Below are 21,265 nucleotides of genomic sequence, written 5' to 3' on the forward strand. Positions count from 1 at the left end.
AGAGGCTTCACCAGCGGAATTGATCCTGAGGGCACTAGGCTCTATGGCGGCAGCGATTACACTCCTTCCATGTGCCCGTTTGAACATGCGAGTCCTGCAATGGACTCTGTTAGTGCAATGGTCCTTCCTATCCCTTCCTCTCCACCATCCCATTGCTATCAGCAAGGCTTGCAGAAGGGCGCTTCTATGGTGGCTCCAAGCATCGAACTTCCATATGGGCCGTCCCTTCTGCACCTCTCCCCCTATCGCCACGGTGACCACGGACACTTCCTGCCTCGGGTGGGGGGGGCATTACTCAGGCAGGACAGTCCAAGGCACGCGGAACGATACAGAGACCTCCCTGCGTATCAGTGTTCTGGAGATGACAGCGGTGCTGTTGGCGTTGCAAGCACTTCAGAGCTTCCTCCCCGCAGGAACGATTGCAATTCACTCGGACAACATGTCAGTGGTCTGGTATATCAACAAACAGGGGGGAACCAGATCTTATCCTCTTTGCCACAAAGCCATGAGAGTGTGGGAATGGGCGATCTCCACCAACCGCTTTCTGATTGCAACGCACATTCCGGGGAGGACCAACATCCTAGTGGACAAGCTCAGCCGCACCCTTCTTACCCCTTACGAGTGGTCTCTCAATCCTCTAGTAGCGAAGCAGATATTCGCAACATGGGGGCAACCCTGCTGCGATCTTTTTGCATCTCCATCAAATGCCAAATGCGACAATTTCTTCGCTCTAATCCCCCCACCAGGGGAATCTCCAAGAGACGCTCTGGTGCATGCTTGGCCACCCGGTCTACTATATGCCTATCCTCCTCTTCCAATGATGATACAACTCTTACAGAAAGCCTCACGGTTGGGGAGCAAAATGATTCTCATTGCCCCATTCTGGCCTCGACAAATTTGGTTCCCTTACCTGTGGTCTCACCTTGTGAATCACCCTTGGATTCTAGATCCCATTCCGGATCTCATCTCACATCCATTGGACTTGCCAACTCCAAATCTGGACAATCTGAAACTGACAGCTTGGTTGCTCCAGTTCCTCTCCTAGTTAGGACTCCCGGTATCTCTTCACCAGTCAAAGCCATCCTCGTGGCAGCGCATAAGCCCTCCACCAGGAAAGTGTATCACAGTAAATGGAAACGTTTTTCCATCTGGGCGGAGCGCCGCGATCTAGATCCCTTTACGGCTCCTCTTCCATCCATTTTAGACTTCCTAACTGAACTCTTTCAAGAAGGCGCTAGTTGTTCAACTGTCAAAGTGCAGTTGGCAGCCATTTCTCATTATCATGTGGGACATGATACAGGGCCCTTGATGTCAGCCAAATTGTGTAAAACCTTTCTCAAGGGTACCTTTTTACTTAGACCTCCTGTAAAAGAAACCGTACCCCCATGGGATCTTACTTTAGTTCTTCAAGCCTTGACTGCTCTACCATTTGAACCCGCTGCTTCAGTGGATCTCAAATTCTTGTCATGGAAAACAGCATTCCTTGTAGCCATTACTTCAGCGAAAAGAGTGTCGGAACTGCAGGCTCTTTCTGTAAAGCCTCCATACCTGATTTTTCACCCTGATAGTGTACCTCAGGATCAATCCCTCCTTTCTTCCGAAGATAGCATCAGAAACCAACATAAACCAATCCATAAATTTACTGGTTTTCTTCCCTAAATATCAAAATAAGGGTGAATACAAGCTGCACTCATTGGATGTTCATAGGCAGCTTCGTTTTTATACTCATAGGACGGCTGGCCATAGACAATCTGACCAGCTGTTTGTTTCCTTTGCCAAATTTAACTTGGGGAAAGCTATCTCTAAAGTATCTTTATCTCGCTGGATTTCCCAATGTATTATACTGGCTCATCAAGCCTCGGGTAGACCCGCACCAGAAGGAGTTCGTGCTCATTCCACTCACTCCATTTCTACTTCTGCGGCTTTCAAGTCTAGAGTTCCTTTGGATGATATTTGTTCTGCAGCCACTTGGGCTTCATCTCATACCTTTATCAACCACTACAAGCTAGACCTGCTTTCTAGAGGGAGAGCATCCTTTGGCTCTGCGGTGCTTCGTAATATCCTTCCATGATGGCCACCCAGGGTGCAGGTAGCTGGGGACTCTGTCCCACAGGTTGCTGACAAATGAACAATCCTACTTCAGATTTAGAAGTTATGTACTCACCATAACGTTCCATCTGAGTAGGTAGTTCATTTGTCTGCAACCATCCCCCCCTCCTTCCCCCTGACCTTCTTCGGATCTATTAGTTTTTAGATATCCTTTGTTGGATATATATTGGGAGGCAAACTCGATCTGAGGTCATGGAGGGTTAGCAGGGGATTATGGGCGAAGGGAGGAGCTAGGAGCTCGGATTCATTAGCTTGAAACAAGTTGTCGGCTCGGATCCGATATCTGATCCGTAACCCACAGGTTGCTGACAAATGAACTACCTACTCAGATGGAACGTTATGGTGAGTACATAACTTCTAATTATTGTCTAGACTCTGGGTGTGAGTTTGGCATAACAGTTAAGGAGTTTACCTTACAGGTGCAAGATGTAGGGTTTGATTCTGACATGGGGTTATTGGCTAGACTTAATAAATGAACCTGTAAGAAGATCAATAGTTCCCCATGTTCTGCAGCACCCAGTCATTTTTTAATCAAAGAAGAATGATGTCTGTTGTTAAAGTAATAACATAACTGAAATACTTTGTTGCTTACATTTGAGAAGACATTTATTTGCAGCAAAGCCGTAAGTTTTTGTTGCTGTCACAGTCATCTTTTTTTTAACTTTAAGAAATTATGTAGCCCACTGTGTGACATAAGTATTTATCAAACCACCTGCTGCTTTCACATTTACTGTCCCATTGCTATATTATATCCCTTTGATGCAATGCAACTGGACTTCAGGTAAAACCTGAGATTTGACAAATACATACTTGTTTAGCTCTGTCTGTCAGCAACACAAACCATAGCATTGTACCAGAAGAATGAGTAACATTTCATAGTTTGAAAACCTGAATTATCAGAGGTCAGCTGTTTCTATGAAACTGAGATTGTTGTCCTAAATGTACGAATGACACAAATGCATTGCAAGGGAAGTCCACTTTATTCTTGGAATTTGATTTGGGGCAAGTTGGTATTTAACATTTTGCAGTACTCTTCTGTCTGTTAGTTGCTCTTGGTAATTTTTCCTTGTTTACATTGTTTTCCAGCTACTACTCTTTCTACAAGATTTCTCCCAACAAATTATTTCTAAAACACATGAGATTGAGAAACAGTTGGATGGTTTGATCCGCGAAACCAAAACTACAGACTGTCGTTTGCATAATGTCTTCAATGATTTTCTTATGCTGTCCAATACTCAATTTATTGAAAACGTAAGTAGCTGTATCTTGAATTCTGGCAACTTTTATTCATAATTCAGCTCATATTCAATTTTTCTTTCTGTTGACATTATTTGCTGTGCACTCCAAAAGAAAAGTTAACATGGTTAATTGACTTTAATACTCTGCATCTAGTGTATTTGAATGTTGTTGCTGTGTTATTAAACAGTCCAAACTGATTGTCTTCATAGAATGTGTGTAATCATCATCATTAACTTTGACCAATTTACTTTTGTACAGCTGCATTTTGTTTATTCTTTCTTGCATGTATTTTTTATTTTAATTATTTGTTCATTCTTGCTTGCTTGCTATTATGCTTTGATAAGAACACCAAAATGGCAGCAACAATCCAAAAGAAGAAAAAACACAACCGCAGTAGTTGTAGTTGTAGATGGATTCTTTACTTAACACCACAAATCTGGTACCTCGGTCTTTCGCTTTCAAGGATACATTACACTAGAATACTTCCTTCATTTATACCAGGTGAAGCCCCATTATTAAACACTTAATCAATCATCCCATTAACTTACTATTATTTATTAGTACCCCATAATCATTAATATCAAACTACACACACAAAACTACACGTGCACAATGCTTCATATTCACTAACTTCAGTTGTATAAATTTCATTTTTAAATATTTTCATTTTAAACACATTTGAAAAATACATCATTGATCCATTGTACCACTAATATATATATATATATATATATGAATGTATTAGTGGTACAATGGATCAATGATGTATTTTTCACGTGTTTAAATGTGTGTGTATCTATATGAAACTTTGATTTTAAACATAATTTTCTTCCAAATTCAACCCCCTAGGGACCACTGTCCCATAATTTAAACTCGTTTTACTTTCAAGCACATTCAGTTTTTGTTTACGCTCACCATCCTTCACAAAAAATGGACTGGCTGGATATTCCAACTTGAAGGAATTGTTAACTAAGCCTCTCTATTTTTCTGAGGATAGAATTATGAGATCCTTTGCTTGTGGAAAGTGGAAAGTTTGCAAAAATATTAGAAATATTTCAGGCACTTGTATTAATGGACATAAGTTTATTAGTAAAGGGAGATTTGCTTGTAATTCATGTGGAGTGGTATATGCAATTGGGTGTGAAGTGACACTGTGGTATATAGGGCAAACTAAAATTGCTGTCATAATTAGGATATTGGAGCTGTTAGGTGGTATTCATAATAAGAAGTTTAGGAGTCCAGTGGCAGAACATTTTTGCATTGTGCATGGGGGATGTCAGTACTTTCTTTTTTATTATTCTGGCCAGTCCATTTTTTGTGAAGGATGGTAAGCTTAAACAAAAATTGAATGTGCTTGAAAGTAAAATGATTTTAAATTATAGGACAGTGGTCCCTAGGGGGTTGAATTTGGCAGTAAATTATGTTTAAAATCAAAGTTTCATATACATACACACACACACACACATACATATATATATATATATATATATATATATATATATATATATATATGAATGTATTAGTGGTACAATGTATCAATGATGTATTTTTCAAATGTGTTTAAAAATTAAAATATTTAAAAATGAAATTTATATAACTGAAGTTAGTGAATATGGAAGTATTGTGCAGGTGTAGTTTTATATGTGTAGTTTGATATTAATGATTACGGGGCACTTTAATAAATAATAGTAAGTTAATGGGATGATTGATTAAGTGTTTAATAATGGGGCTTCACCTGGTATAAATGAAGAATGTATTCTAGTGTAATGTATCCTTGAAGGCGAAAGGCCAAGGTACCAGATTTGTGGTGCTAAGTAAAGAATCCATCTACAACTACTGCTGTTATGCTTTGATGAGAAGTTTGGTTCTACTGAACAGGGCCTATTTACAGAGGGGGTGGGGCAGAGGGGGTAAGTGCTCCATCGGTTCTGATAGCCCATTATGCATATAGTTGGAAAAATAACAAGTAGAACTTGTCACAGGTATAGAAGCAGTAGTGTACATACATAGTGGAAAATGCTTGAAACACATTTTGCTATTTCATTAATGACTGTGCACTAATGTACATATTTGATAGTGGCTTTTGCACTTACCTGAATTGCAATTAGTTACGTGAGGTATATGTAACAGACCAAAGAAGCATTTAACTAAAATAGTAAATGAAGTTCTTGGAATGATGGATTTTCTAGTAAGTAAATATTTTTGAAGTAATTATTTTCTTGGGTGTGCTAGGGGCGGCCACGGTGGTGCAGTGGTTAGCATTGCCGCCTCACAGCAAGAGGTTCCCCGGTTCGATCCTCGGCTGGGGTGCCTTCTGTGCGGAGTCTGCATGTCCTCCCTGTGGTTGCGTGGGTTTCCTCCGGGTGCTCCGGTTTCCTCCCACATCCCAAAGACATGCTGCAGGTGGATTGGACACTCTAAATTGGCCCTAGGTGTGCGTGTGAGTGTGCCTTCTGTGGAAGGTTGGGCGCCGGGCTGGCAACTCGACACCGTAAAACTCCACTGCCATTCAATGTGCGGACAAGGCGATCCGCTGTGGCGACCCCTAACCGGGAAAAAGCCGAAAGAAGAAGAAGAAGAATTTTCTTGGGTGTGCTGTGTTTTTTATCGGCATGCTGCTGCTGCTTCAGAAATGTGATGAATTGCTGTGTAATATATTTAGAATACATTGTTAGAGTTTTTGGAACAACCCAACACATTTTGTACTTCGGTTGTGAACTTGGTGAACATCCATCCATCTTCAACCCCTTTTTCACATTTTTGCACATGGGGTCGAGGTGTCACTTCAGCAGTGATAATCATCTAGAGCCAAGGTTCACAACACTGGGTGGCTAGCCATATTTGCATAAACTTGTTTGTAGTACCTTACTGATGATATCTAGAGGTTTTTCTCCTTGTCTTAGAATATCTGTGCTTTAATTTCTACCACAGTTCTTCAGTCCTTCAGTGTGTTGCTTTTGATACCATCTAAGAGTTGTACCTTTTAAAATTTACTGATCGAAAAATAATTTCAGATGTTCTGTTGTCCTATCTTGCCTTCATACTTGATGGATGGGTTCGGAACTGAACATTGCTCAGTTCCGACGGCCACATACTAAAGCTCTAGAGCTTTCACTGGCTCGAGGCTACTCCCTATCCCACGAGGCCTAGCGGCAGTTACCCAGATCTCGTTTGCCTCTTGCTGCATCGGGATTGCCTTTTCACTGGCTTAGGCTAAGTTTTATCATTTTTTGCTTTTTGGTGATTTCTAGTGCTTAAATCTTTAATAATTTAACTTTGTTAGATAGCTTACTCTTTCTCGTGCCTTTTAAGTATGGTTGCAGTTTTTTCGCTGGGTTTTTGCTCCTTCTGTGTGGGCTGTCGTTCTTTCAGGCCTTTCCCCTATCCCAGCTAAATTTAGCTTCTTCTTAAATGAATCCGTTTAAGTTAGAGGATTTGTTTTTGCCCTTTTTCTTAGCCCGTTTTTAGTTAGAGGGCTCTCCTTTCCCTGATTTTTCTTAAATCCCCAAAGTTTCGCCATTTAAGTTAGAGGCGTCTCCTCAAGTTAGAGGACTCTCTCATTTAAGTTAGAGACCTCTTTTCTAACCCTCTCTCCTTCAAAAAAAAAAACTTTGGTCTTTCTCTTTTCTGGTGCTGGTTTAGTTTATTGAGTTAGACTATACTTTATAGTGTGTCCTTTATGTTCTCATTGTGACTAATTGCTGGTTGTGACTAATTATTAGGATGTATAAGATCCTACCAAAGAGACTAGACAGTCCTGTTTTAAAAAGTTTGACTCTTGCACACACAAAATGTCTATCACAGATGGGTGCACCAGTTGTATTTATTGTTTGGGGGCCATTCACCTGCAGGATTCCTGCTCTATTTGCCACACCTTTAGTTCAGGGGTCCTGCAGGAGCAGAAAAACAAGTGAATAGGCAGGGACTTTTTAAAGGAGTTTTTCAAAATGGCTATTGATGGGAATCAGGCCTCCAAATCTTCTGGCAAGTCCTCAAAAGCATCAGCTTCTTCGGCTCCAGTTTCTGAGCTGATGGAGAGACAAGAAAAACAGGTTAATTCGGATCCGAAGTCTGTCGGTTCTGAGAAGGCGAAGTCTCCATCGGTTCCTCCTGAGTTATCGGAGCCATGTTGGAGCCATAAAAGGAGCTGATCACTGTCCATGGAGCCAGTCAGTTCAGTGCCGCAGTCTCCTCTACTGCAGTCGGTTGTGAGTAGCCACAGATCATCCACCCATTCCTCTCAATCAACCAGGAGTTTATCGGACAGTGATGTGGAGTGGGTGGTTAGGAGGTTACTTCGGAAACTGGCCCTAGCAAAAATTTTGAGCCCAGCCCAGAAGGATGTGGAGCTGACCACGAAATCTACTTTACCTGCCATTCCTCCTCTGACTCGGACAAGTTCGGAGCTAGAGTGCCTGGAGATCCTTGTGGTGGAACCGTCGGACCCAAAAACCATCCCTGGTGTCTCAGTTCCGACCTCCGCTCCAATCTTGATGTCTTCCATTGAGGGATCTGGGAGCCAACACTCCATCAGCTGCAGGGGGGAGAGTCGAAACGGACCCTTGTCGGATATGACTCTTCCACTCAAGGCTTCAGTGCAGGTGAGTTCAGTGCCCACGTCAGCCTCGGAGCCATCATTCTTGGTGCAGGGAGAGGTTTTCCGGTTCCTTGGAGCTGCTAGGCTCCCTCGGGCCGGGATCATGGTGTCTTCGAGGTAATGGAGTGTGCTCTCCCCCGAGACTGCTCCACTCTCGGCTCCAGCTACTGTTCCCTGAAAGGGCCAGTGTCAACCTCAACACTCTCTCTCCTGCATAAGGGTAGAGAGTTGATGCCTCAATGGGTGAGACGTTCTCTACTGAAATCTCCCCAGAGTGTCCCTCTGTGGAGGTCCCTTGGAAGAGGACCTGTAAGAAGAAACACCTAGACTCCCCTGAGTCTGTCACATCGGATATGGACTTAGAGGATTTAGAAGGGTTTCCACGGTCGCCCTCTGAGGATGTCTCCTTTTCAGACATCTTAGAGATCCTGAAGCAGAGAGGTGGCTGGAAGACCCTCTCCCCTTCTGAAGATAAGTCTGTATACCTGGAAGCATTTGGCTCTCGACCCTCCACATCTTGGGTGTCTCCGCCTTTCGACCAACTCCTTGGCATAGTCAGTTGAAAGATGTGTGGCTCTCCAGAATCTGTGGAACCTGTTCTGAGCAGGCCCAACAAGTTTATTACTGCCCCAGATAAGCAATTCTTGACCAAAGGGGTCCCAGTAGATGCTATGGTGGTGGTGGCAGCCACCAAGAAGGAATTGGCTGAAACTTCATCTGTCTATCTGCGGAATAAAGAGTGTAGAACGATGGACAGGTACAGGAAGCATATGTTTTCTTCAGCGGCCTTTACTCTTCAGTTGCTGAACTATTTATCCCATTTTACCCGACTTCAGAGGGATCTGAAGGAGCTAGGAGATACCCTCCAGGGTGCTACAGCTGCAGGGGTGCCGGACAAGGTAAACTTTCAGCTTACGACTCTAAACTCTGTAGTAAACTCCTCCATGCGCCTCATCTCCTACGCAGCCGATGGGGAGAGTAGGGCAGCAGGCACAGGAGTAGCTCCGAGGAGGCATTCCTGTATTCACCTTTGCAAGTTTGCTGAATCTTTTAAGTCTTCCTTTATAGACTCCCCTTTTGACAGCTCATCTTTGTTCAGGCGAAAGGTTATAGAGATTCTTACTAGGTGCGAACAAGATGGCAAAACTCTGTCGTGGTAGTACGTTTTTCTGTCCCTACCAGGCCTTATCCCAAAGGCCAGAAGGGTGGAAGAATGTGGTTCCAGAAATCTCAACGAGCTTCGCTGGATGCACTTGGTAAATTTTTTTCCCAGGGCAGAGGGGGAAATAATAATGGGAGATGCAGCGCTTGCGGCAGAGGGGTTCTGCAAACCAGGGTGACAGAGATACATTCTCTGGCAGGCCCTTCCAGCGCTCCTGAAAGGAGGCCCAATTGTCCACCTCTGGAGGCAGTTGGGGGCATATTATCACTGTACCCAAAGGCCTGGCTCAACATCACTCAAGATAACTGGGTACGGTTGATTATATCCAGGGGGGGATACATCTTACACTTCTCTTCTCCACCCCCTCCAACAAGATTAATCCCGGACATCCCACCCAGTCAAAGGGATCAAGCAACTCTAGAAATCCAAAGGTTGCTAGAAAAAAGAGCCATCCAAGAAGTCCCCGCAGACCAAATCGGATCCGGAATTTACTCAAGGTTCTTTTCAGTTCCAAAGAAGACAGGGGATTGGAGGCCACTCTTGGATCTCAGCAAACTGAACAAGTCTGTAAAGAAAGCGAAGTTCCAGATGGTGACACTGCAGTCTGTACTCCCTTTTCTGGGACAACACAATTGGATGTGCTCCATAGATCTTCAGGTTGTGTACTACCATATAAAGATGGACAGACGATCCAGGAGATATCTACGCTTCCGGTTGGGAGCCAGTCCAATTACCAATTCAGACCTCTGCCCTTTAGTCTTACTACAGACCCCAGAGTGTTTACCAAATGCATGTCAGTAGTCATGGCCCACCTATGACGTCTAAAATTCCGAGTGTTTCCGTACTTGGATGACTGGCTCTTGACCACCACCACGAGCATCTACTATCTCAGGCAAGGGACACCACCATTTGCCTCTGCTCAGAGCTAGGCATTACCATAAATTTAGAAAAATCTGCCTTGTTGCCTTCACAGCATATTACCTTTATAGGGGCAGATTTAAACACAAAAGACATGGTAGCAAAACTGTCTCACGAAAGAGTACCAACGCTACACCATCAGTTGTCAATCTTGCTCATGAAGAAGAAAGTACAGGCAAAGTTTCTCAAGGTTCTGGGTTCAATGGCATTGGCAATAACATTAGTACCACTAGCGCGTCTACATATGAGAATATTACAGTGGCTACTCTTTGCTCAGTTGTCCATGCAGAAGTTACCCATGTCACACAAGATCCTTGTTACAGACACCTGCAAGAGGGAACTGCGTTGGTGGCTTTGGTCCAAGCAGGTAACGATAGGCAGACAATTTGTCCTCCCCCAAGCAGTAGCTACAGTGACCACGGACACTTCCCAGATAGGATGGGGGCGGCATTATCTGGGACAGACTGTCCAAGGGACTTGGCAAGAACATGAGTAGCATTTGCACATCAATGTCGTAGAGATGAGAGCGGTGCTTCTGGCATTGCAAGCATTCCAGAGCTGTCTTCCAACAGGCAAGATTGCAATTCAAACAGACAAATATGTCCATGGTGTGGTACATCCAACAAACAAGGTGGAACCAGATCCTACCGCCTTTGCCGAGAGGCTCAGATTATGGCAATGGGTGATATCTTCTCAATGTTTTCTGGTTGCAGCACACATCCCGGGAAAATCCAAAGTGATAGTGGACAGGCTAAGCAGGGCAATTCTTATGCCCCATGAGTGGTCACTCAAACAGGAAATTGCGAACCAAATTTTTCGCAAATGGGGCCAGCCTTACTGTGACCTCTCTGCCATGTCCATCAACTCCAAATGCAGCAGCTACTTTGCCCTAATCCCCCCCCCCCCCCCCCGGTGAGAGTCACCCGGAGTTGCACATGTTCACGATTGGCCCCTGGGACGACTTTACGCATTCCCCCCATTTCCATTAATACCCAAAGGCTCCAGAAAGCCAAATCATTGAGCTGCAAGCTGATTCTCATTGCTCCTTACTGGCCTCTTCAGATATGGTTCCCTTTTCTATGGCCCCATCTTCAGGAGGAGCCTTGAATCCTGGACCCAGTGCGGATATTCTGACTCATCCGTGATGAACGCTCCACACCTCTCTTCAAAGCCGCAAGTTGATGGCTTGGTTGCTGCACTTTCCATTTTAGCAAGGCTTCTAGAACTATCCCCAGCAGTGTGACACATCCTGGTTTCATCGCACAAGGATGCAACTAGGAAACTTTATGTGAGCAAATGGAAGAGATTTTCTTGAGCTGACAAGAACCATATAGACCCTTTACAGTTCCTATATCAGCAATTTCGGAATTTTTAACAGAAACCTTTAATCAAGGTGCACCTGCAGCCATGATACGGGTACAACTAGCTGCGATATCAAACAACCATGTAGGGGCCCTAGATCCAATATAATATCTCATAGATTATGCAAAGCCTTTCAGAGAGGTACATTCCTGTTAAGACCTCCCATAATTGAACCACCACCTCCTTGGGATCTAAATTTGTTATTAGATTCTTTAATTCTCCCTCCTTTCGAACCAGCCTCCTCCTGTTCACTAAAGTTCTTAACTTGGAAGACAATCTTTTTAACAGCCATTACCTCCGCTAGGAGGGTTTCAGAATTGCAAGCTCTGTCTATCTGTCCTCCCTATTTGATTTTCCACAAAGACTAGTCTCTCTCAGGGCAAATCCTTTTCTGACAAAAGTACATTCAGAGTCCAATTTAAATCCGTCTATTGAGCTACCTGTATTTTTCCCCAATCATGGCAACAGAGCAGAATACTAGCTTCACCAATTGGATGTTCATAGGTAGTTACGTTTTTACTTACATAGGACAAAGGAATTCAGAAAATCTGACCAACTGTTTGTCTCATTCTCAGAAAGCAGAAAAGGTACTTCAGTTTTAAAAGTTACCTTATCAAAATGGCTTACAGACACCATCACGTATGTGTATAGCTCTTAACACAAGCAACTACCAGGAACAATTTGAGGTCATTCAGCTAGATCTATGTCCACCTCCACTGCCTTTCAAGCCAAACTACCCTTAGAATCAATTTGTGTTGCAGGCACATGGGTCAATCCTGGAACAGGGCATCCTTCGGTTCCACTGTTCTGAAGAGTTTATTCCCTTGAGCCACCCAAGAAAGAAGGTGCTGGGGACGCTGTCCCAACCATCAAGAATGAAGGTGAGATAGGACAACATAACATAAAGAAGTTATGTTCTTGCCATGACGTTCCATGTTTGTTGTCCATAATCTCGCCTTCATTCTTGCATCCCACCTTCCTTCCCCCTTCTTGGAGGATCGAGATGAATTTTTTGAAATTGACTGTTTTCTCCGATTCCCTTCGTGCCTCATGAGTTAGACATTTTGTTGCTTTTACTGTGGTGGGTTAGATAGTCTAGTGATTGGTTTCTTATAAACAAGATTTGGGTAACTGTTGCTAGTGTGGCCGAGTCGGAACTGACACTCTGTTCCGAACCCAGCTATCAAGAATAAAGGCGAGATTATGGACAACAAATATGGAACGTTATAGTGAGTACATAACTTCTTTTTTTGTCAAATCCTGCGAATAGCTGGTTATAAAGCAGTAAGACTATCCTACTGCTAGTATTAAAACATATTTTTTGTTCTCTGCACTAAAATTTATGATTTAGATTTTTTTATTGATTTCACGTGTGTAAGAGACAGTCATGTTTTTTTTTTTTTTTTTTTTCTTTTTCTTTTAGTGCTGTAGTAAAAAATAAATAAATCTTCAGAAAGTAAAATGCATTTGTGTTCCAGTCTGTTTGTTAGTGACCCAGACTAGCTGTCTGCTTTTAATTACTATTTCCAAACTTCATGCAAACAATTTCTTCAATATCTACCAGCCTGCTGTCTGATAGACAAGTGCATCATAAAGGTATATATTTCTAAAGCATGTATGTTTTGCAAGGGAGGCTGTGCTTTCATACATCTTGCTGTATTTCTCTGAATTTGTATGACCTTGTAAGTAGCATATTTAGAGATGAGAGCCCCCCTCCCTTCGCATTTGGATACAGACTGCAGTATACGTGCGAGTTTCGACTATTTTGTCCTGGTTGAAAGCTGTAACAACCTGATTTTGAAGGGGCTTTTGCCTTTTGCTTCTTCAGGCTGTTCTACCTCTATCTCTGTGCCTGCTGGAGCTCCCCCTTCCAAGAAGCCTCCTTAGAAGGGCAGAGGGGATTCATTGAGTAATAGGAAGAAAGGAAGGAAATGCTTCCCTGATAGTTCTCCTGCTGTTTCAGGTTCTTCTTCACCTAAAAAAATGTTAAAACAATCGGATCCGACAATATCTAAAATAAATAATTGGCTCATTGTTCTTCCTCCTTTACCCTGGAGCTGATATCTTCTCAGATCCATTCCCCTTTCTTCCAAACGACTCAGAACTGGTTCCAGGTCGCCCTCCACCTCATTTCTCAGGTCGTTCAGGAGCCTGACTGAAGTGTATGTCGACAGGATGATTAGAAAGTTTCTTTGAGCTAAAATTCAGTTGGGGATTATACTGTCTCTGTCTCCCATCCGACCCATGAGCCTGCCTATCAGCCCCACCCAGTTTTTGACTGTTACTACAAGCTGACCATCGATTTCATAGTCCTTGTACCCAAGAATCCCCGAGTCTGTCTACATCTGATCCCCTAAATGCTTGGCCTTCCTCAACTCTGACTACATCTCTGATTCAGAAGGCTGTGATATTGTTGGAGCTAGAGGGCTCTCTGAGCCAAAGCGTCAGTGCTGAGACCGGGGGGATTGGGGTCAGTTCCGATAACTTTGGAGCTTTCCTGTTGGCGCCCTTGCACTGAACAGCTCAGCTCAAACTTCTACCTCGAGGCAGTGCTATGGTGATGTTTACCCTTCTAATAACATTTACATTAAACAGCTAAACATTGACCCCTAACCATTGAATTTTCATTCAGTGAATGTTTCCTTTTTTATCTGGGAAAGTAAATAGTTGGCCAACACTTTCCCATCCCAAAATTCATGGCATTTCAAACCTACCCAGGTGGGGGGGCTTCACCCCCCACACTCCCCCAACTATATTTATACCAACTCCAAGACTGCACTACAGTGAGGAAAATGGTAGATGGGAAAGTGCTGACCAACTAGCTACTTTCCTGTTCGCCTAAATGAATGTTTGCTGAATGAACATTCAATGGCTAGGGTTTGATGTTTAGCCATTTGATGTAAATATTATTCAACAGTTAAACATAGACCCCTTGGGTCCACCCACTTCACAGCCATCTGCTGTGCTCTCAGAGCCTACACATCCTGTCACATTTGGGCAGCTGGAATGTACAAGTATTGAGACAGTCCTCATTTAGGACTGTGATTACACATTTCTGAGTCCTTTACTGAACATCCCACCAGAGAGCCCCCTCAGAAGTGTACATGCAAGAAGAGACAGTTAGATTCCCCACAGGAATCCCTCACGGAAGACACTGACTTCGATGAGGGGGAATGGTGCCCCGGGTCACCCCTTGAGGATGTCTCATTCAGTGAAATACTCAAGCTTTTGAGACAGGTGGTTGGTCTTCTGACCCCCCTTTTCCCAAGAGGAGTCAGTGTTGCTTGATGCTTTCAGAGACAGCTCAATTGCATCCTGGGTAGCCCCCTCCAGCAGATGAGGTGGTAGATCTAATCTTCCATAAGGCATGGAAAGATTCAGATATCATGGAACCAGCCCTCCAAAGACCGGATAAATATTTAGTTCCACCGAAGGATTTGGCCCACTGGAGTAAGGGTTCCCCAGCTGTGGCTATGGTTGTAAATGTGGCCACCAAGTAAGACCCTGCAGAGCATAATTGTACTGTCCCACCCTCCAACAGTGAGCTGAAAGGTTTGGGAAGCATATGTATGAGTCAGGGACCTTTGCCCTTAGGTTGCTGAATTATTTGGTACATGTTGCAAAGTTTCAGAGAAACTTGATCAGAGTTTTCCAATTCCCTCTCAAGGTCCATGTCTGCAGAGGAAAAGAAGACTGCGGTGGCCAGTTGCACAGAAGCACAGTCCGTGTTTGAACTCTTCTATGGGGCTTATTTCACAAGCCTCAGGAGGTGTTTCAAGAGCTTTGTGGTCAGGAGTAACCATGAGACAGCATGCCTGGATGCACCTCAGTGACTTTATGGAACCTTTCAATTCATCCTTCATCATTGTTCCATTTGATGGATCTACCTTATTTGGTCCCAGTGTTAAATAAACACCATCGGCACCCCTGAATGTTGCCTTGACTGCTGCACTCTGGAGGCAGTCTAGGGTCTCTTATCCCTGCATTTACAAACTTGGACAGCTGTCACCAAAGACAGTTGGGTGCAGAGGATCACCTCCAGAAGATATTACATACCCTTTTCCCTACACCCTTCCAATTATTCTACAAAACTTTCTGACATTCTACCAAGTCAGAGTACAAATGTAGTCCTAGAAGTTCAACTGCTGGAAAAATCATCCAATTGTTCCCCCAGACCACAAGGATTCTGAACTTATTCAAGGTTCTTGTTAGTGCCAAAGAAAACCGGAACCTGAGACCCATCCTGGATCTCAGCATTTAAAGCAGTATGTCAAATGCTCCAAGTTCCCAATGGTCATGGCTTAGTTCATTCTGCCACTTCTGCGTAAGAATGATTAAATGTGCTCAACAGATCTCCAGGATGTGTACAATCACAGAAAAAGTACACAGGCGGTCCAGGAGATTCCTTCGCTTCTGGCTGGGACTGAGAGCAAGTCATTATCAATTCAGAGCTCTGCCTTTTGTCTCACCAAAGCCCCCAGGATGTTCATCAAATGCATGGCAGTGATCACAGCTCACTTGAGACTGCAAGGATTCCTGCTATCTCAAAATCTCAGTGAGTGTCTGCTCTCTTCTCCCACCAAGCATCTTCTGATTCAAGCAAGGGGCTACTTGCTCCAACTATGTATCCAACTGTGCATTACAGTGAACTATGCCAAATCTCCCCCATTCAAGTCCTGGAGTTTTTTGGTGCTCATCTGAACACAGCTACACATATAGCAAGTCTCCCTCAGTCAAGGAAAAACACATTACGGGACCAAGTACCCCAGTTACTGTCTTATCCTTCCCCACCAACAACGTTGATTTTGCAACTTGTAGAATTCATGACAGCTTCCATAACTCTAATACCAATAGCAAGATATTACATGAGAGTACTTAAATGGACACTGGCAGTGCAGTGGTGTGTCAGATGTCATCTTCTCTCTGCTCCAATATGTTTTATGAGAATTTGCAAATAACATGTTTCTTAGTGGATCACAGCAAGAGAAGTTTTGTAGGGCCAGCCTTTTATGTTTCCACCTCCCATAGCCACAGTTATCACTGATGCCTCACAGCTAGGGTGAGGGGGTCATTTCTTGGGAAGAACAGTCCAAAGCACTTGGTCCAATCAGGTGGTCAATCTTTGCATCAATACACTGGAAATGCGAACAGTCCTGTTAGCACTGCAGGCCTTTCAGAGTGTTCTCCCTTTAGGGATGATTACTATCCAGGCAGATAGTTGTTTGGTACATCAGCAAACAAGGGTAACCAAGTCTTACCTTCTGTGCCAAGAAGTGATGAGAGTTTGGCCGTGGGTGATCTCTCCTGGCTGCTTTTTTCTGGCAACACACGTTCTGGGGAAGTCCCAACTTTCTAGCAGACAAATTGAGCAGGTCCATATTACTACCTCACCAAAGGTCTCTCAATCTTTTGGTGGTGGAACTGATTTTCTGTCAGTGGAGTCAGCTATGCTATGACCTATCTGCCTCCCCACTCGACTGTAAATTGCAGCTAGTACTTCACCCTAATCCCCTCAGAAGGGAAGTCGCTGAGAGACTCCCTTGTCCACGATTGACCTCCGGGACTCCTATATACTTTTCCTCCTGTTCCACTGATACCAAAATTCCCTCAGGTAGTGTCATACCTCAAATGCAAAGTAATCCTCAGTGCTCCTTTTTGGCCTTGACAAGTATGGTTCCCCTTTCTGTGGCCTCATGTTGTACACCCCTTTGGGTGTTAGAGCCAACCCAGGATCTTCTCTCTCACCCATCCGGAATGAATCATTCAAACATTCAGACCATCAAACTGACTACACAATGAAACCAAAGAATCCTGTAGTACCACTGAACGACACTCGAGAGTTTTGTATCAAAATTCCATTTATTAATAGAGTTGAGCACTTTCAGTCCTAATTCTCAGGAAATTCTACAGTGCACCACATGAATTAAAATAACCAATAAAAACACACCATCAATCATTCAATAAAAACCTTAAACAGTTACACGTAATAGTGTTATAATTTCAAAATTGAATTAATAGACACTGAATCATTTAGTCCTGGATGGCTAGTAGTGCTGAATTTTAACTGCCATTTAAGTCTAATTTTATTTAAATGTTCTTCCATAAAATACTCCTCTTGCATCCATGTTTACATGCTCAAGCACCATAAAGTTAAACCTGTTATCATTAAAAACTTGTATAAGCCTATACAAAGCATTTGTTGTTTTCTTATTTTTTTATATCCAGAACATGCTCATAAATCCTATTCCTCAACTTCCTTCCTGTAAACCGTGATTGTTTTATTACCCAATCTTTCAAGAATGGAACTAATTTCTGAAAATGCTCCAATTTCTAATTAAACTTTCTCCATTTGCCCCACTATCAACAATGGATGTATTGATAAAAAGTTTCTTGTTATTATTAAGGAATGTGTTTGTAATTTTAGTTCTGATTTCAATAATATGACTATTATTAATATCCACTTTGTTTTTAGTTAAAATAGGGGCATAAAAACATTACGTATATTATTCAGCACTTCTTGTATATCTAATAAGAATTTAAGTGGATACCCTATTTTGGTAAACCTATCAATCAATGTTTTGCATTTTGTAGTAACAACGCTAAAATCAGAAACCAAATGGGCCAGATGTACCATCTAGCCCTTTACTACAGCCTTTTTCTGGTAAACTGGATGCCAGCTGTTGTAATGTAAATACATATTCGAAAAAAGTTATTTTTCTATGCAAAATATGATTAAAGTGAATCTTTTACTAATTCTACATCTAATTACACTATCCTATCAGAATCCTATTTAAAAGTGAACTTTAAAAATTCAGCTGTATTAATACGATTAAAAAAACTATTGTAGCTTTTCCTGGATTCCATTCCACAGTTTAAAAATATCATCCATGAAATGGGTATATAGTGACCATGAGGCCTTAAAATGACTGTTGAGCACACAGACTTTCTCCCATTAAGCCATAACTAAGTTGGCAAAACTGGGGGCACAAGGCATCCCCATGGCCACACCGGTTACCTGATTGTAATAATGGTTATTAAAATAAAATTGTTCTTGAGTAATATATCCATCAGTGTTACAGCAACATTGACTTTACCATTTAGCTTTAGCATTGACACCATTTAGCTTCTTACCTGTACCTACCCAGCTAATAGCGACCCTACTTAAGAAACTGAGACCCACAACTCTAGTCGCTGATCTACTCCCTGCAGACTACTTACAAAAGGCTGCAGATGCTATAGCATACCCATTCTCTATACTGATTAACCGGACTCTATCTGAAGCCACCATGCCCACTGTCTGGAAAATCTCCCACGTTATACCTCTTCACAAGGGAGGCAGTTCTACTGAACTGTCAAACTATAGGCCTATTGCTATATTATCTTCACTAGCTAAAATCATGGAAAAGTGTATACACATGCAGCTTATGAAATATCTCACCCACAACAAACTTCTGTCCAATACACAACACAGTTTCAGGCCAAATCATAGTACCACCTCAGCTCTCCTTTCATTCTCAAACATCATAAACCAAAACCGGAACGAAAGTAAACTATCCATCTGAAGTAGGATATTCATTTGTCTGCAACCTGTGGGTTATGGATCCGATATCGGATCCGAACCGGCATGGTTTTCCAGCTATGGATCCAAGCTCTCAGCTCCTCCCCTCACCCATAATGCCCTGCTCTACCCTCATGACCTCAGATCTCGTTTGCCGCGCATGGTGACTGGATTGGTTTCTATAGCTCTCAGCTAAGTGCTAGTTTTTCTAACTGTTAAAATAGAATTTTGAAGTTTTTGATTCATTTTTGTGTGAAAGTTTAGGTTTCCCTCTAATATTTTACTTTAGAGTTAATTAAGAATTTTTTCCCTCCCCTCGCTGTTGGCGTAGTGTGTGTGTGTTGGGCCTGTGTGTGTATATTGTTTTAGTTACTTTAGTTTAGTAGCTTGTTTATAGATTGGGATGGCTGAACAGCCCAAATCTATATTTTCTAAATGCTCCGAGTGTGGCCATAAGCTTTCCCCAGCTGATGGCCACACTCGGTGTGTTAGATGCCTTGGGGTTGAACACCTCACATCTGGATGCTCCATTTGTGCAGGGTTCAACCCCAGGGCACTGAAGGAGCGGAGGTCCAAGCTTGTCTTGGCGGGCCTTTTACCGCCGGACTCGGCTCCGACCTCCGCTCCTTCGGGAGTAACCGTGGTTTCGGTTCTTCCCTCCGTGGCACCCCCTCCTCCTCCTGGGACTCAACCTCCCGTTTCTGGTTCGGAGGAGAGGGATGCTAGGAAAAAGGACCGGAGGGAGAAGCACCAAGCGGCGGGCCGAGACCTCTGTTTCGGCCCGCCAGCCAAGCGGCTTCTCCCCCGGCTCCGTTGTCGGCTCGGTCTCCTCCTTCTCGGCTCCGGTCCCCAGTGTGCTTTTCACCGGGTCCTGAGGAGGAGGAGACCCGATCTCCGTCGAGGCTATCGAGGAGGCACTCCAGGCCTACCTCGGTAGCCTCGTCGAGATCTACATAGCCTCGATGCTGATCTGGACCGGATGATGAGAAGATTCATCCAGGCCCAGATGCAGATGGGAGTGCTCTTGCCTCCCTCTGGGGAGCTCAACACCCTTTTTCAAACCTATTGCTCCTTCTCCGACCCGCTATCCGGGTTCAGAGCAGCTGGAGCCGAGCAGCCGAGCGGGGTGGGTCGGCGCCGATAGTACTTGGTACCGGATCCGACCCTGCCCTCGAGTGCATCGGATCCGACCTCGGAGCCTGGATCCGAGCCTCGGATCCGGGGATCAGTGCTCCTTCGGCGCCGTCTGTGTCGGGCGCACTGTCCCGCCGGATCCGGCGCGCCGGCTCCGATCCACTCTTCGGATCCGAGGGGGAGCCGATTGTCGGATCCTTTGGTCGAGGTCAGCTCCCCTTCTGCGTTTGATGTAGTGGAGAGGGCCCTGTTGAGGGTCTCCGGACCCCCGGCACTTGTTCCGGCTCCGTCCCCCGCTCCCTCTGCACTGGGCCAGGCTTCCACCATCCGGCCCCTGGGACAGCCCGCTTCTGTGCCCCAAGTTGCTCCAATGGAACAAGTTGCTGCTTGCGAGGACTCCTCTGACAGCCCCCCAGAGGATGTCCCTCGCAAGCATACGTGCAAGAGGAGGCACATTGACTCCCCCGAGTCTCTCACAGAAGACACGGACTTGGAGGAAGGGAAGGCTCCCCACGGTCACCCGCGAGGATGTCTCATTTGGAGACATCATGGAAATGCTCCGTATAAGGGGGGGGTGGTCTGCCCCCAAGTCTTCCTCGGACGAGTCCGTGTTCTTGGAGGCATTTGAAGCGGGCCCGTCTACCTCTTGGGTGTCCCTCCTGCCGACCCCTGGTGTACCTCATTACCACCAGGGCGTGGAAGGAACCGGACACCGTGGAGCCAATTCCTAAGAGGCCCGATAGGATCCTTAGCCCACCGTCTGACCGTGCCCATTGGAGTAAGGGGCCTCCGGTAGATGCCATGTTGACGGCGGCCACCAAGAGGGAACTGGCTCAGGAGAGTCCCTCAGTCCATCCCCGAGCAAGGAGTCTCGGATGATGGACCGCTTGGGGAAGCGGATGTTTAGTTCAGCGACCTTCTCGGTAAGGGCGCTGAACTACTTGGCACATGTCATTAGGATGCAGCGAGATCTCATTAAAGAGTATGCTGCATCTCCCCCAGAGTCCATTTCGGAGGAGGACAGGGTTCTGCACTCCACCCGTATGGCCACTCTTAGGTCAGTTACTAATACCTCTATGCGGCTACTCTCCCACGCTACGGAAGGCGCCGCTAGAGCTGCGGGGACAGGCCTAGTCACTAGACGTCAGGCCTGGCTTTGTCACTGCGATTTTTCTGAGCCCTTCAA

The 21,265-nt window shown here is 44.4% G+C and overlaps 1 protein-coding gene across 3 annotated transcripts in view; it reads left to right on the top strand.

Annotated features, from left to right (window-relative positions):
• Positions 1-21,265, top strand: part of LOC122789133 (WASH complex subunit 2A-like) — a 2,558,205-nt gene that overhangs the window by 80,560 nt on the left and 2,456,380 nt on the right. For all 3 annotated transcript variants that reach the window (XM_044056354.1, XM_044056357.1, XM_044056356.1), the window contains exon 3: positions 3,196-3,360. In XM_044056354.1, the coding sequence (XP_043912289.1) occupies positions 3,196-3,360 (165 nt within the window). The remainder of the gene's footprint in view (positions 1-3,195; positions 3,361-21,265) is intronic.

This window comes from Protopterus annectens, chromosome 14.part0, assembly GCF_019279795.1.
Source record: "Protopterus annectens isolate FY-2018-M chromosome 14.part0, PAN1.0, whole genome shotgun sequence".
Lineage (NCBI taxonomy): Eukaryota > Metazoa > Chordata > Ceratodontiformes > Protopteridae > Protopterus > Protopterus annectens.